The sequence below is a fragment of the Podarcis melisellensis genome (genome assembly GCF_964234715.1).
Source record: "Podarcis melisellensis genome assembly, chromosome: 1".
NCBI classification, from domain to species: Eukaryota; Metazoa; Chordata; class Lepidosauria; order Squamata; family Lacertidae; genus Podarcis; species Podarcis melisellensis.
This window is the reverse complement of record NC_138528.1, coordinates 104014734-104031355: the sequence shown is the minus strand read 5'-3', so window position 1 is coordinate 104031355 and position 16622 is coordinate 104014734. Positions and strand designations below refer to the sequence as shown.

Below are 16622 nucleotides of genomic sequence, written 5' to 3'. Positions count from 1 at the left end.
ATTCTGATGCAACTTGGAGATTTCGGAAGACTGTGAGGAGAGACGTCCCATCCTCTTCTACCCAACTGCTTGCCTAGCCTAGAGCAGACATGAATTTGGGGCTGCTGCAAAACCTCCCCCAGCTCTCTCCAATGCAAACTCTCACAACCCTGTTGAGCCCATGGGAAACTCGGCTTGGACTGTGTTGTTGGCCACGTAAAGGCTCCACTCCATTTAAAATGTCCCATTTGCAGACTTTTCAAACAACCAGCCTGTCAGCCTACATGTATACCAAATCACAGCTTTCTAATTCTCTGTGAAAAGCATTAGTGAGAACAAAAGTTGCATTTTTATGTTTGCATCACACACACAACGCAAACGCACACGCACACACAGGCACAAGCATTTTCTTTCCATTGGAATTGGTCAATAGCTATTTTTCGTATCTCGTCTCATATCACACAATTGCTCAAGTGGAGCCAATAGTTTTATGAACTATTGCCCACTTCATAGGACATCAAGGAAATTACTTCCTCTTACATGACCTTATCTAAACCAACTAAAACCAGAATTATGATCTAAGGGTATAAAAAGAGACAGGAGGTAATATGTCAGAGATATATGGAAGATGCAGAATTACTCTTCATGAAGCAGAGTGACTTCATCACTCACTGGAGACATGTGGTAGTTTCTAAATAAATAATGAGGAATCCTTGTTCGCTGCAGGAAGAGGAAGCAACAAAAAGAAGGGGGGAAACACCTTAAGCAGAGTATTTATTTATTACAATTATGGAAGATCTAATTCCAAAGAAAATGGCACATATCTGAAATGACAAAACAATACAGTGGACCCTCTAGTTATGTTCCACTCTTGATACGTAACTTTCGGGTTATGAACGCAACAAACCTGGAAGTGTATACTTCCGGGTTTCACTGCGTGCACTTGCACAGAAGCATTCTGTGCGTTTTGTGCATGTGCAGAAGCTCTCTGCGTGCTGTGCACGTGCGCAAAAACACTCAATCGCACTGTGTGCATGCGCAGAAGCGGCACCTCTGCCTACAGACTTTTCGGGTTGCGGACGGACACCCAGAACGAATTTAATTCGTATCCGGAGGGTCCACTGTAATTGAATTTAGCCAGCAGAGACTGAAAGCGATTAAGTGTGGTAGAAATATTTATACATCAACTTAAATGGAACCAGTCATGGCAGCGCCAAAAACTGAGGACAATTCCATACATAATGTGGCAGTGTGATTGCCATGCATACACTGATGTTATATTTGTGGCTCACAGAAAAAGCATATGGACGACCAACAGCTTTAAAAACCTGCATATGTATGTGAGGGAGCTACAAACCAATGGAAGCTCTGGATATGTACAAAGGAGGTTAATGGTGTGTGCCTGTCGTGCTAGGTGGTTAACAGCAAAATGAACAGCAGCAGCCCCAAAGATGCAGTCAAATAACGTCAATTGCTCAAAAATAAACTCGTGCCAGGGGACTGAACTTTAAATAAGTAGCAACCATTAAATGCAATCAGTTTTTGAGGTGGTGGGGAGGGGAGATTTTATCCCAAACAGCAAAACCTTTCATGCTCAAAGTTCAATAAAAACCTGAGATTTTAATGTCTTGGCCTTCTTCATAGCCACTTCAGTTAGGGTCCCCAACAACAGGTCTCCCAATCAGGGTTTTTATCAAATATGCAAGGGCCAATTCCACACCAAAAAGAGAGAACAGCAATTATATACAACTGGAGCATTTATTATACTGACTTCTTCTGTACTATGGGTCAACTAGGTCTAATACGCATCAAAGCAACTTTATTTGTGTTGGTACTGGCCAGTGCTACCCATGTTCCTTAAGGGTGAATTCTCCCACACAAAAAGGCTACATATTTAATCAGGTAAAATCAGAATGATTAGATATCTTAATTTCCACTGGAATGCCTGGCAACAATGCGGGCAGGGCAAGGAGGGATTGAGGAAGGGGAGTTCCACTCAATATGTGAAGCCATTCCAGCACCTTCCTTTTATTTCTCACTTCCAGAACCCAGACCTGGCTCTTTAAAGGCAGCTGTTGCAGGTAGCAGTTTCTACCACCAATGGGAACTCCTGCCTCTTACAGATACAACTCCCACCCCAACTCTGCTCATCAGGGCAAAGATGATTGTAGTCACTTGGCCAGGCACATGGCGGAGGCAGAGAGGGAAGAGAGACACTGGGTTGGCCAGTAGGGCACTGCCTTTTTCCACCCGCCTTGCTCCACCCTCCAGCCCGAGGAACCTTCAGAAAGGAGTTGATGCCATGGGTATATGGGTCTTAATGAGCTGAACAGAGTGAAAGATTATGAGTCATAGGGTGTGGAGAGCGTGTATATGAATTTAGCAGTGCTGAGTTTATTTTTCGGCTGCTATTTTCTTAATATTGCTAATATTGTTTTATAGATTCAAAACGCTGTATGGATTTGCTAAATCATATGACTTTTACTCCAGTCCTGATGCTTTAGCTTATTTTTTATTTCTTGCTTGGTTAACAGTGCTTTATAGATTGGTAATTGTTTCACTGGTGATTTGTTAATTATTCTATATAATTTATGCCAGGCATCCCCAAACTCAGCCCTCCAGCTGTTGTTGGACTACACTTCCCATCATCCCTGACCACTGGTCCTGTTAGCTAAAGATGATGGGAGTTGTAGTCCCAAAACAGCTGGAGGGCCAAGTCTGGGGATGCCTGATTTACGCTGTGTTTGTGATGTTCCATCAGGTTATTGCCATTTATTGTTTGTAAGCCACTTTTAGGTTCTTTTGAATGAAAAGTGGCCTAGAAATGTAATAAATCAAACCAGAGAGGCATTTGGGTTGGGGGGCCTTGAGACAGTATTTCAACGCTACCCTACCCCAATCAAGTTTTATCCCTGTACCACAATGAAGAAAGAAAACAAAGTCACCTAACTGGCTTTTATTCAATTCGTTGTTGTTTTCTAAATTAGGGAAATAGCTAGGAGTCTTTCAAAGTTTCATGCACCAAAAAGAAAAAAATCTGCCTCCCACAAGAGCATTTTTCTTTTCTTAGCAGTATCCATGACACCACCATGCCTACATTATGGAACAAGATACATATTAACTAATGGCCTACCATTAAGTTCGCATAAAACACACACATATAAATTACATGCTTCAATGGAATCTTGCCTCTGAAAAGCCATGACAAGCTGGGGAATACAGATGTATTTGTGGTGTAACGTGCAAATAATGTCACTTTCCTATAGAATAACGTGGGGTCTTTTAAGGGTAAAATGGGTTAGGAAGAGCCAACCCACATTTTGATTCTTGTGAAGAAGAGCAAGCATTTACTGTTCAGTTCTCCACCAAAATAATAATAATAATAATAATGCATAAACCAAATAAAGCCAGGACCATGGAAATTCACTCAGGTACTCGTAAATTTCCAACCTTAAACTCACAGCATACAAATAGATGAATCCAGCAAGTCAGAGAGCAAAGCCAATTTAATCTGTGGCTCCCCTGAGGTAAATGTAGTTCACAGTCCTGCCCCCACCCCAACCTCAGCCATAATCCCCGGTTCCTGGAGGGAAAAAAAAAGCACTGAAGTGAGGAAAATTCTACAGCAGGATATAATGATCCAAAATGACAGGGACAATAATGACAATGAATTTCATGTCTCCCAGTCATGTGCTGGGGATGCTTGACTGGGCTGACTTATACAATTAAATTGTTACAGGTACAGCAGGAGATGCAGTTATCATCTGCATGCTTTTGGGAACGGCGCCTCCAGCAACCGCGGTGCTATGGAATGTAGAGCCGGCCTTTTGTTAGGAATAAAAACAAGGAGTCCAGTAGGTATGCTTATATGTGCGGCTGCCCTCTGTGACTTTGGGGGGCAAGGAGAGGATGAGAGAGAGAGAGAGGCAGTTCAAACACGGAAGGGAGACTACACGGTGTTTATGAGGGCATTCGTGATTGAGGGGCATCATTTTATTAAATTAAGTTAAATTGATCTTCATTCTTCTTCTAAGGAATGAAATGCCACAAAAACGTACTGGAAACAACAACTGCAAAGAACAGGTATCTCATAACACTGTGCACCAAAGCAGAATATCAGTCATAATTCATCAGGATACTTGAAATTTTAGGCTTCCTTCTTCCACATACTATTTACACTAAACCACAGTAGTAAGAGCCCTTCAATTAAAAATAAAGATGCCACGATGCGACGGTAAATGATTCATTTCCCATATATTCCGCCACAAACAGGAAATCAGCTCTCCACATCTACAGCCATCCTCACTGCGGCTAAGTGCAGGTTTCCCCCTAAAGAGTTCCAGTTTATAGGAATTATTCAAAATAATTCCGAGTCTCAGCACTGCCTTTAACTACCCATAACAGTTCCCTCGGTTTGCTGCTTCTTGCTACCCGTGGATTTGCACCGCCAAAGAGGTTGTCATATTTCCATTGTGAGGAACGTGCTTCAAGGAACCTTTTCAATGGCAGCTTGTCACACTGTTTTCGTTTCCAAATGAGAAAAACGCTGGAAATTAAGCGTATGAAGTTTTAGAACTGCGCAAGTTCTCTACAGAGCTGTGCGCCCCCAATTATATACCTTGATAGCCTCGAAATTATAAATTAGTCAAAAGTAAAATTATAAACCTGTAACTTTTCATAATTCAGCGCACGCTGGAAAGACAACCATAGGAGGCTAGAAGGGGGAAAGTACTTATTCCACTGCTGACAGCTTAATGAATGTTCTTCAGGTTTTTTTCCATTGATTTTTTGATGCTTTTGTCCCCCTACATTAAAAAAAAATCAAAAAAATCTTGTAGGGTTTACAATGAGCGAGAGTCTCACTTTTCAAAAGTGACATGACCACTCACCCCCCCCTGACAATAATTAAGAAACTTTCTCCTATTCTAAACAGATACATGCAAATGTTTCATATTTGTTAGTATATCTTAAACCCCTTAAGTCTCAAATATATGCTTCTTCTAATTCCTATTTCTTTAAGAATGTGCGGGGCAGAGCTTACTAAAGGAGTTTGAACTGTTTTTATTTATTTTATATTAAATTGTAAATCATTTTGGGATGCCTCATTGGAAGTGATTCATGGATTAATAATAATAAGTTGCATTGGCTGAAATAAAATGGTGTCTGTGTGTGATCAGAATGGGCATCCTCTCATGCAACAGTGTTTTCTCTTCCTTTCCTCCCCACCTCCCCAAAGTAGAAGTCTGTTCCGCTGGCACACAAACACCACTGAATTTACCCAACGGAACTTATTTCTTAAAAGGCACATATAACAGTTTATATGTGTGCCTACGCAGAAGTAAACCCCATTGGTTTCTTTAGTACTTACTCCCTGGTAAGTGTGTACAGGATTGCAGCCTTAGTATAGCAAATTAGAACTGTTTACAAAATCTTCCCAAGATTTTAAAAGATGTTATATACATAATGTCTAAAATTAATGTCTTCAAACATGCCTATGCTTCAACTAGAATCTTTAAAGGGAGTCTTTTAATAGAAGCATAATCAAGTATATAAGCAAGACCCTTGCCATTAAAACCAGCAAATGCTTTGTGTGAACGCTTAGTATTTATTTTTTAAGGGGTAATTTTTATTTCTAATAACCAAGTTGCACATTGTTTCCCCAGAATCCCACGTTACAGCTTCAAAACATTGAAATCAAATTCTCTCTGCTTCAAAAAAGAAAGCGCTTAGAAATTCCTCTAGAAATCTCAGTGTTGGTTTTTCCATAGTGCCTCTTTACTAATTTTCCTTGAGCTACATAAATGAAACTGACAGATCACTGCTCAGATAGCAGCCACATTCCTCCCCCAAAATGTTGCCTTTTTGCTATTCAGCAGTATCTGAATACCAACAAATGCTAAATGAAGTCTGACATGTACCCCTAAGAAACAAACTTGTAAGTTGCAGCTTCAAAGGAAACCTTGAATAAATAGGACACATTGTGTACACCCAGGCTAACATCCAACATATGCTTAGGTCTCCTGATGCTTCTACAGACCAAGAATAGCCCCTGGTAAAGTCTGCGATTTGCTGCTGCTGGTACATCCAACATTTATAATGTAGCTTTTTTTGTTGTTGTTGCCTGTATAAACAAATTTAAAATGCAATTAAAGAAGGCTAGAGCAACAAAGCGAGAATATATGGTAGAAAATGAAATACTTGGCAGGTCACTGGTTTGATAAATAATTAGGGAATTAAGAGGGGGAGAGGAAGGAATGGAGATCTGGTACCCAATTTTGCATTTAAGTTCATTTTTTAAAGGCAGGCATAAAAGTGTTTGAGCAAATGATCTGGCCGGGGGCGGGGGAGAGAGAATAAACCCTTTAGTGGTCTGAATCTACCCAATGTAAAAGAAGGGGACAATAGCTGCTGCGAGGCACTTCTCTTTGCAGCCAGTAGATGCTACTAACAACACAAATTATAACTTATGTCTTATAACGTCTAAGAAGCTGGAACAGATGGAAGAGTATACAGAGGAGGCACAAAGGTGTCCCATCACCATATAAAGACTGGAAGGGTCCACTCTCAGGTAATCAGAAACTGAAGGCCTCTGGGCCAAATCTAGCCCCCTGCAGATTCCCTAGTTGGCCATCAAGGGGCAAGAGAGACTGTGGAGTGTGATCTGCAGCAACAGTATCGGAAACCAGCTTGATAGCTCACTTGGCTACAGCATGATGCTGCTAGTGCCAAGGTTGCAAGTTCGAACCCCATATGGGTCGCTGCATTGGACTAGATCAGCCTTTCTCAACCTGTGGGTCCCCAGATGTTGTTGGACTACAACTCCCATCACCCCTAGCTAGCAAGGCCAGAGCTCAGGGATGGTGGGAGTTGTAGTCCAACTACATCTGTGGACCCACAGGTTGAGAACCGCTGGACTAGATGATCCTAAGGGTTCCTTCCATCTGCACAATTCTATGACACCAGGTAATATAAGGGTGTGGGAAGCAGTCAGGGCCTTGGCCCACTCCAAACTTCACTCTCAAAGCAACCCTCCAGGGAAGCTGGTTACCAAACACTTTTTTTACAAAGGCACGAGCTGCTACTTCATTGGCACTTTCTAAAATTCCACATTTTATTTGAGCGAGTGCCTAGTTCTCAGTACCAAATCATGATAATGTGGCTGGGGCATGCTAAACGCAGCTACCAGGTTTGAAGAATGCCAGCACAATGGCCTTCCGCTGTCCCAGCATAACCAATGGGCAAACAGAGTCGAGTTTGCATGACCTTTATTGCGGTGTAGTGGTTAAGAGCGGTAGTCTCGTAATCTGGGGAACCGGGTTCTTGTCTCCGCTCCTCCACATGCAGCTGCTGGGTGACCTTGGGCTAGTCACACTTCTCTGAAGTCTCTCAGCCCCACTCACCTCACAGTGTTTGTTGTGGGGGAGGAAGGGAAAGGAGATTGTTAGCCGCTTTGAGACTCCTTCGGGTAGTGATAAAGCGGGATATCAAATCCAAACTCCTCTTCTTCTTCTATTTAAAATAATCTTCTTTTATCTTCAGCAAAACCTTTCAGGATAGCTAAAATCCAAAGTGGTGTGTGTTTTTAGTAAAAAGTGGTTTCTTTTATTTCTTGTTTCCGCCTGGGCATAGAGCCAATAAGTTTGCTGAATCACTTAGCACGCCACACTCAACCCACCGCTGTGGCAATTTGCACGCATCACAAACAATTTGTGTGTCCCGCTTCCTATGCTCACAAGCCAGGCTGTGGGGGGAAGGGATGGCTGGCCACCCACAGAGCAATCCTGCAATTTTCAGCCCAGGAGAAGGGACCTGAAGAAATTTCTTCTATTTGTTTGATTGACTCCTCACCCAAAGTTTGATGCCTGTGGGTGAGTGAGGCCAGAGGCGAAAGTTCATAAAGAAACCAATGTCTACAACAGAAGCATTGCAGCCATGCAAAAAAAGGAGGGGCACAGAACCAAACTGGTGAGGTGTAGCCCGGGGACAGTACCAGAGGCCAGATAGAGAGTCCCCACCCCTCTTCTGAATGTTAATACAGTGGTACCTCGGGTTAAGTACTTAATTCATTCCAGAGGTCCGTACTTAACCTGAAACTGTTCTTAACCTGAAGCACCACTTTAACTAATAGGGCCTCCTGCTGCTGCCGCGCCGCCGGAGCATGATTTCTGTTCTCAACCTGAAGCAAAGTTCTTAACCTGAAGAACTATTTCTGGGTTAGCGGAGTATGTAACCTGAAGCATATGTAACCTGAAGCATATGTGACCTGAGGTGCCACTGTAGTAAACTTTGGGAAATACACTCATGGTTCAGGTTTACAGAAGGCAACTGATAGCAGAAGGTAGATCAGAAGAGAGGGATGCAATAAACAGGGAGCTGAGACAAACAGAAAGAGGAAACAGGGATAGACTAAGGGTGTTAGAGCTAGGGTCAAAAGAAAAGGGCATCAAAGCAGGAAGGCATCGATTCCTACCAGTTGCTGCTACCCCAATGATAAGCAGCTAATTCTTGGTTCACGCTAATCAAGATTCAGGAAGTTATTCCCTCCTGAGGCAACAGTCCAGGCCTAGATGATCAACAAATTCCAGAGCCGAGCTCCCACACACTGTGCGGGAGAGTAACAACTATCAATATCTGGACATTCTTTTTTGCTGGTCGGGGTGAGTGTGGGGGTGGCTAGATTCATATGATCAGCAGCCATGTGCTGCACATGTAGCTTATAGGAATATGGGCATCGACAGCATTCAACCAGTTCAGCAGACAAGGCAGAAATTCAGAAAATCCAAGCATGGTTTACAAAGGCCAGAACATGCATGGACCAAGCGCACTCCTTCCTTTCTCTCCTCTGCTCACACTTTGATCCTGGCTCCTCCTAAATTTGGAACTGTGGTTCAATGTTGGCTTACTAAGATGTGAGGCAGTGCATGCTTTCTCTAAAAAAGGATCACATCTGGCAAGCCAGCCAGTTGCAAAACCTGGTCTTTTAGGGGAAAGAGCAACAGCTTGCTTGCCCTCATCTATCCCCAAACGGCCACCAGACATCTGTTCAGGGTTTCCACAGCCTCTATGTATCTAGAAGTTGGAACAAGAGGAAGAACTGAGTGTCGCCTGCACACTGACAACATTTCTGTTCAAATCTCTGAATGACTTATTCTAGCAATTTTATGTAGATATTAAAGAGTATGGTGGATGATTTGGACTTTTGAGGTGCCATAAAGGCTAGTAGTGGCCATGAAAATGGAACAGAAATCTTTTGGCACTGTCTGGTCTATTTATCCCATCAGAGAGGACTACAGCCACCTCTTAATGATATTGATAAGATGCTGAGTGGTCCAGGAGATCCCAGTGCAAGTCATCCATCCAGGAAACAAAATCAGGCCAAAAGTCAGATTGAAGTATTATAAAACCAAACAAAGAGCAGGATTTTCTAGGCCTACTATTTAAGGTTCTTTTAACCAGAGGTGCCAGGGGACTTTTTGTGGACAAAGCATCTCTCATTACCATTGAGCTAATGCCCCCTGCCCAATATTAGAGGTTACCTTGCTCTTAACGAGAAATCAACTCCTGGAAAAAAACCTTAACTTCCCAGTTTCTATAGTTAAGTAATATCAGACAATTGCTATGAAAACACACAGAGATGCAATACTGGATCTCTGCTCTGCTTGTAAATCACTTCAACTCACCAACCAAACTGAGCTTCCAACCATTTGATGAAAATTCTAGCCTCAAAACGGATTTTGCTTGCTCATTATTGACATGACAACAATCTCACTAGATCTCTGACTGTCCAAACAAAAAGCACACAGCAGCCAATGCTGTTCTTGCGGCTTAAAAGACTCATACTTTTATACGCATTTCAGACTCCTTGTTTATAAAATGAGATTTGGCACAGGCTATTTTAGTTAAGAGAAAATTAGTGTTCAAGTTTCGAATTCATGCTGTGAGCCCCCACAATTCCCTTAACTCTTTCATAGGGAAAGAGAAAAATTGAAGTGCCCAAAAGGAAAGGAAAGGGGACTGCTCTTAATTCAAGTTCTTTCTGGTAAGAGAGAGAGAAGCAAGGGAAAGGTTGGTACACTTAAACAGAACAAACCAAGAACCATCACTGCTTATTTCAGATTACTGATGCTGCAATGCTTCTCACTGAAAATTGATAGTATCTGTTACAGAACTACTCTACAGTTTAGGATGCAGGCTTGGGATAACTCAAGTCAGATGGAGAAGCACAGATTGACCCAATTTGCATTTCCGCTCAGTCCACAATGAAGCCATTGTATGACTGTTTCGCTACGCAGCCAAATCACAGCTCATCCCACATTGAATGTGCCATTGCAAAGCTTCCCAAAAGGGGGTTGGCAATACAGCACCAGATTTGTGGAGAGTGGGAGCTGGCTGCATAGTGAAGCATCAGGCAGCCTTCGTGCTTCAATGTGTGCGCATCTTATTCATGAACATTCGGAGAGACATCCTGCTAGTGCAAAGATGGTTTGCTGGCTACAAGAGGGGCTTTTTAAAAGAAAGAAAATGCAAGGTTATACACTCTTGCCCCTAACAGTGTGGCGGGGGGTGGGGAAGTTCCCATCAAAACACCCAGTGAGGAAAAACTGATAGCAAAAAGCATTTTGTGGGTCTTACAAAGACAAGAAATTCACAGTCGAGGATGGCCTTTAGTACATAGGAATGGCAGACAGCTATAAGAAAGTAGTTATGTGGGCACCCTGCTGTGGAAATAGTTGCATTCCAACATCACAAACTGAATTTCTTGGCTTTTAGTAATCTCTGAACACATTTGGTAGAGGCTGCTTCCCCCCATCGCTTTATTAAAATGTATGCAGGTTCAACTCCAATTCAATGTGCATGTAACATTTCATTTTGTGCCCAAAAATGCAGATGGGATGCTCTTGAAGAGTCATCCAAGTTTAGTGAAAGAAGCTAGTGAAGAGTTCTTTGCTCGAGAAACTAACTGGTGGCTGGCTAACCGCACCTCCTTGATCCTGACTGTTGGGCTGACACGTCTACCATAACTGCCACACATTTACTACTGGTGCCCTCACACGTGGCGTTGCTCAGGAATTCTGACAAACCTAAAAATTGGTGCAGGGGTTAAAATCACTGCAGTTTCGAAAGGTTCGGTCTGCCATATTGACTCAAAATGGTGTCCAAATGTTTCCAAACAAATGGAAACCTGTCCCTTCACCTCAGGCACCATCATACAAAATGCAATCACAATAATGTCCAAATGCATAGCGAACAAACATCTTTCCAAACCTATGGCAGATGTGGAGGCTTTGTGGATGGAAACACAAAGAAGTCCACTTACAGGGGAGCAGACTTGGAGAGCCACAAAACTCAGAAAGAACAGGTTTACTCTACAGACAGCAGATATGTGACATATACTGTCCTCTTTTCATTAGAATCACAGGGCTGGTTCATATATGCATGCACTTAAATGCAGTTAAATGCATTTGAGTTGACGCTGGAAGATATGGAAAGTTCTGACAGGAAATGTTAGATCTGTGGTGACTCCATCACCCACAGATGCCAGTTATAAACATATACAGTATATCTGTCTATGAGTTAAGAGCATGTACATATGAACACGCCCTGGAATCGCAGAAATGAAATACATTAGAAGAGCCATTTGGTCCAATCCCTTGGCACACTTCCTAGTGGATGATGAAGGGCCATCAACCACCCATGACTCAGCCTAGAAGAAGGCATGCTGCTGGAGAGTAGCTGCATAGGAACTAGCTCCACACAAATGAATCAAGCAAGAAAACCGATTAATGAAGATGCAACGGTCTTTGTTTCAGACTAATGAAACAAAAAATAAAAGCTGTTAGGTAGTTAAGAGAACATACCATCATAGTAGACAATGGCACCTACGAGTTTGTCCTTCCGCAACATAGGAAAGAGTTCCAGGGCTTTTGATTTGCTAAGTACGTAGCTGCTTTTCAGACACTGGCTTCCTGCTACAAGGTCATAGAGTTTAATTCCCACCCAGTAGTACGGCAGCTGCCACCACCTACGAGAGGAGACAGAGGGAGGGAGATAAATCAAGGAGACCATTTCACATGCCTGGTTTCTATTGCATAGTCTTTCAGAAAGGATACTGCAAACCACAACTATATTTCTGAAGAGTCAAAAGAACCAGAGTGGGTTTGATGTGTGTGGGAGAAGTCCCATTCTCATCTCTCCACTTCCATGAAGCGAAGTGTGTAACTTCTACAGGTCAATTCTAAAGCCTAACGTATCTTAGAGGGTTGGTACAAGGACAAAACACTGCGTGAGGGCACTGCAAGACATTTTATTTCTTGGGCTGCTGCTCTGTTTGGTTTTGTGATTGTTTTATTGCATTTTATGGTCCTTATTCTGAACCACCTTGAACTTCTGTAAGGTGGGTGGTTTTTTAAAAAAAAATCAAGACTGTGAATTACAAACCAGAATATATCCACTCCAATTCTCACATGAATCACACTTATTAGATGGCCTTAGGCAACTCACTATTCTTTCAGCCTCACATCACGGCCCCAAACTTGGTCCCCTTGCAATAGCCAAATAAGACATGAAGAGGAACACCAGCTGCCCAATTCAGGAACACAGTTTTAGAATCCGCTCTCATGTCCCTCTCAGACTTAATGGCCCTTCCACCTTCCTCTGACTGAGAGGATGTCCCCAGTGACATCTCCAGCACCTCTGTCCTGCAAAATTGGACAAAGGTCCTTTTAAAAAGCTTCCCTCTGGAATTTGTATTCTCAAAAGGTGAGATATCCGCAACTGCAACAGTGAAATTTTTACCTCCACAATCAAGGATGCAAGCCTGTCACAAACTGAAGAACATAATTAGGGGGAAAACATGTTAAAATTCATTCCCAGTGACCCAGATTGAACAACCACCCTAAATGAAGCAAATTCAGAACAAACATCAAGTGACTTACTTGTAAACAGGAAGCATTATAGGCAGAGGAGAAGATAAATGAGGTGCGATCTCAAGCAGGTTGGCACGTTCATGCAGGGCTTCTTTCACCATTCTGTACTAAAAAAAATAACAACACAGAATACATTCTTGATTATGTTGCCAGAGAGCATTCTTCCACAGCAATTCTGTCTATCCTCTCACAAGCACCTTAGCTCAAAAGACTACATTTTCTCTAGGAATGTAAACTAGTAAGGATCTAGCAAACTGGAAAAAAGGGACCAGGATGGGCTACAACAATATAATCAAACATTTAAGCTAATCCCCCCTGTTGTTTGTGTCCCGAAAGGGTTTTCTCCCTTAACACAATGTAGTAGTTTGCAGATATATTCAGAGAGATATTACCAAAGCAGGCGAGCAAATTAGCAGCAATGATTCAACAAGAATTACCTTCGAAAGAAGAATGGCAGATGAAACGGATGGATTATGCAGAGATGGCAAAATTGACGGCAAAGATCAGAAACCATGAAGATCAAGTATTTGAAAAAGATTGGAATAATTTTTAATATTATCTAAAAGACCATTGTAAACACTTAAAATTACTGGCAGGAATGTGAAGAGCTTGTAATGTGAAATGTTTATTATATGCTTTTTCTTTTATTTTTGAATAATCAGGAGTTGGTAATACAAAAATATGTAGTCAATTCTTATTAAAGTAGAAACCCATGAAGGGAGAGAGGGAGGTCTGGTGATCTAAATTAAATAGTAAAAATGTGACATGGAATATTGGTGTAAAAATTGTGGAAACAAAAAAAAAAAAACCAGCAACGATTCAGCAAACCAGTGTTATACTGTAGGGAGAGCCCTTCTTTGCATTCTGAATTTGCAATCTGTCAAAATCTAGAACACCTGAGACAAAATTACGAAAATCTTTCTCCGGAGTGTAAAGAGCAAGTTATGTCACCCAAGTGTTCCCAGCTACCCCAACAAGGAAACCTATCGATGATTATCATATGCTGTGTGATGATATAAGGTAAAGGTAAAGGGACCCCTGACCGAGGGAGCAGACGTACAGCTTCTGGGTCACGTGGCCAGCATGACTAAGCCACTTCTGGCGAACCAGAGCATCACACGGAAACGCTGTTTACCTTTCCGCTGGAGCGGTACCTATTTATCTACTTGCACTTCATGCTTTCAAACTGCTAGGTTGGCAGGAGCAGGGACCGAGCAACGGGAGCTCACCCCGTCGCGGGGATTCGAACTACCAACCTTCTTATCAACAAGCCCCATGCTCTGTGGTTTAACCTACAGTGCAACCCGCGTCCCTGTGTGATAATATAGAGGACCTAAAAACATTATTGGCACTGAAAACGAGATGCCAGAAGGAAGTGTCTTTAAGTTTCCTGTGCTCAAAAGCATATAGCTCAAACAAATCAATGACGAGGTGCTTAAAATTAAAATCTGTCAATCCCCATTTTGACAGGGAAGCATAGTGCATGCTTGTCCCAAGCTTGAGTCCTGTCTGTCTGTGCCCATGCTACACCACTGACCTTAACCCTAGCATGTGTATCAAAAGATAGCAGCCACCTGATTCTTCAGGAAAGGAGCAATCTGACCTCTCCTTACAGATGCTCAGGTTCTATAAATAAAGTTGGCAAACAGCAACAACTTCACAGATATGGAGCATGTGCACTCAGATGGTAGGTGTGTCAATTAGGGCGGGTAGGGAATCTGAGAATAACTGGGCTTCCTGATGGATGCCCTCAAGGGACAAACTGGCAGCCAAATACACATGTGGATTCATTTCTGCACAGGAAAAACTGATCAAACATTTTTTACTACCCACTGATGACAATTTGGTAGGGACCACCAGCGCCTAAAGAGTTGTTTCAGACTGCTGGCTGGTAATCCCTGACATGAATGATAGGGGTGCACCGATGAGCAGCACAAAATGTGAAGTCTTATGGCTTCCTGTTTTTGGACACGACACCCACCAAGGAACTGAGGGTCCTCAGCTAACTCCTCTGTCGCCTTCTGCTTAAGCTACACAACACCTATTCTGTTGTGAAGATACCCCATTAGACACATACCCCAATGGCAAGAACGAATTGTGGAATTCTAACACAAATTGATCCTTCAATGATCGCTGTCAGCCATACAGATGGGTATAGGAAGCATGCAGGATAGAGCCCATTGCACAGACAGGCCAAAGGCGATTAGATGTGCCACACATCAACTGATTCCCCTTAAACAAATCAATGCACCGGTTCTATAGTTCCAATCATGAAGGCCTTAGAACCTTTTCTCTGACCTACAATCCTACCATAGTAATCAAGATGCAATTATTTAAAATTGGCAAAGTAAGCACCATGCCTTGATCTGCATAACCCATGAGAACCTAAATGTACATACTTCCTAGGACTGTAGCACTTCAAAATGCAGAAGACGAATTATTTCTTAGATTACACAAACCTGTCAAAACATTTCTTGCATGCAGAAAGCTACTCTGATGAGGATTCTAAATGTACCATCAGTTCCAGGAATACTAGACACTCATTTCAAATGCACTGTGAACTATGGGCTGGGCTGAAGGACCTGAATTTTACTGTAGATAATTCTAAAAGTTTGTTGCTGGAGTTTAAGATGATGAGGATGAGGATGTTGATGATTTTCTCACCTCCACCCCGCCTCCATGTATTTCTTCCCCACCTCCTTAATTCCAGCTATGCTTATAAAGAAAGGTTTACTACAGTTACAAAAGCCCAAAAGGAAAATATGCTTCATTCATATTGAGATTTTACACCAATATATTGTTTTTCATTGTAGAAATCTCAGCGTATAAATGTCTCCATTTGTCTTCAGATTCTGACTGGAGGTAACTGCAAACTCTACAAAGACCACCAAAAATGCATTTTTAAAAAATGTATACTTTGGTTTCCCCATGTTTTAAGGGAAATAGTCCCATTTAGATTTGTCATAAATTAGATATTAAGTGCTGCCATTTTTTTTCCTGAATCCACCTTGCATACAGAATGCTTTGCCTAATGTCTGCAGCAAGCAACAGAAGAATGTATTCAAAACCTGAGGTATATTAAAAACCATAAATGTGGGAACAAATTTAATTAGAAGAGGAGGAGGGAAACCAGCTAGACAGGTCTTTGCTTTACAGCTACTACCATAAAACAATTACCTGGTCAAAATCCAACTTCATGATGGCCGTCTGAAGATATCTCACTCCGCCATGGATCAATTTAGTGCTTCTGCTGCTGGTCCCTGATGAGAAATCATCTCTTTCTACAAGGGCTGTTGTTAGGCCTGCGTAACCAGAAAACCAAATTAACTTCTTAAATTACACAATTTGTATGTAATTCATTAAAGACCCTTCTCTAGGGTAGCGACAACCGCAAGAAAAATTACACTGAACATGGATGAATTTGTATTCAGCGCACACAGCGCCAGCTCTTTGGCCATGAAGAGTAGCTGCTTCTTCAGGGAAATCTTTGGGAAAAGAAGTGATACAGGAAAAGAAGTACTGTATTAGTACTTAGGAAGGTAAGTACTATATTAGTTGGGGGGGGGGAATGTGTGAAGAGCACCAAGGATTCTGTAAACAAACCAAAACCTAATTTCTTCTCTCTCATTTCCCTAATACACAAGAATACTGAAACACCTTAGCACAATGCTAAGGCTACAATCCTATAGGCCAGAGGGTTTCAACCTTTTTGAGTCC

The 16622-nt window shown here is 42.1% G+C and overlaps 1 protein-coding gene across 3 annotated transcripts in view; it reads right to left on the bottom strand.

The window, feature by feature from the left end:
* GPD2 (glycerol-3-phosphate dehydrogenase 2) overlaps positions 1-16622 on the bottom strand; it is a 78702-nt gene that overhangs the window by 37969 nt on the left and 24111 nt on the right. For all 3 annotated transcript variants that reach the window (XM_081929013.1, XM_081929015.1, XM_081929014.1), the window contains exons 4-6: positions 16083-16207; positions 12915-13012; positions 11838-12001 (exon numbers count right to left, since the gene is read on the bottom strand). In XM_081929013.1, coding sequence (XP_081785139.1) covers positions 11838-12001; positions 12915-13012; positions 16083-16207 — 387 coding nt within the window. The remainder of the gene's footprint in view (positions 1-11837; positions 12002-12914; positions 13013-16082; positions 16208-16622) is intronic.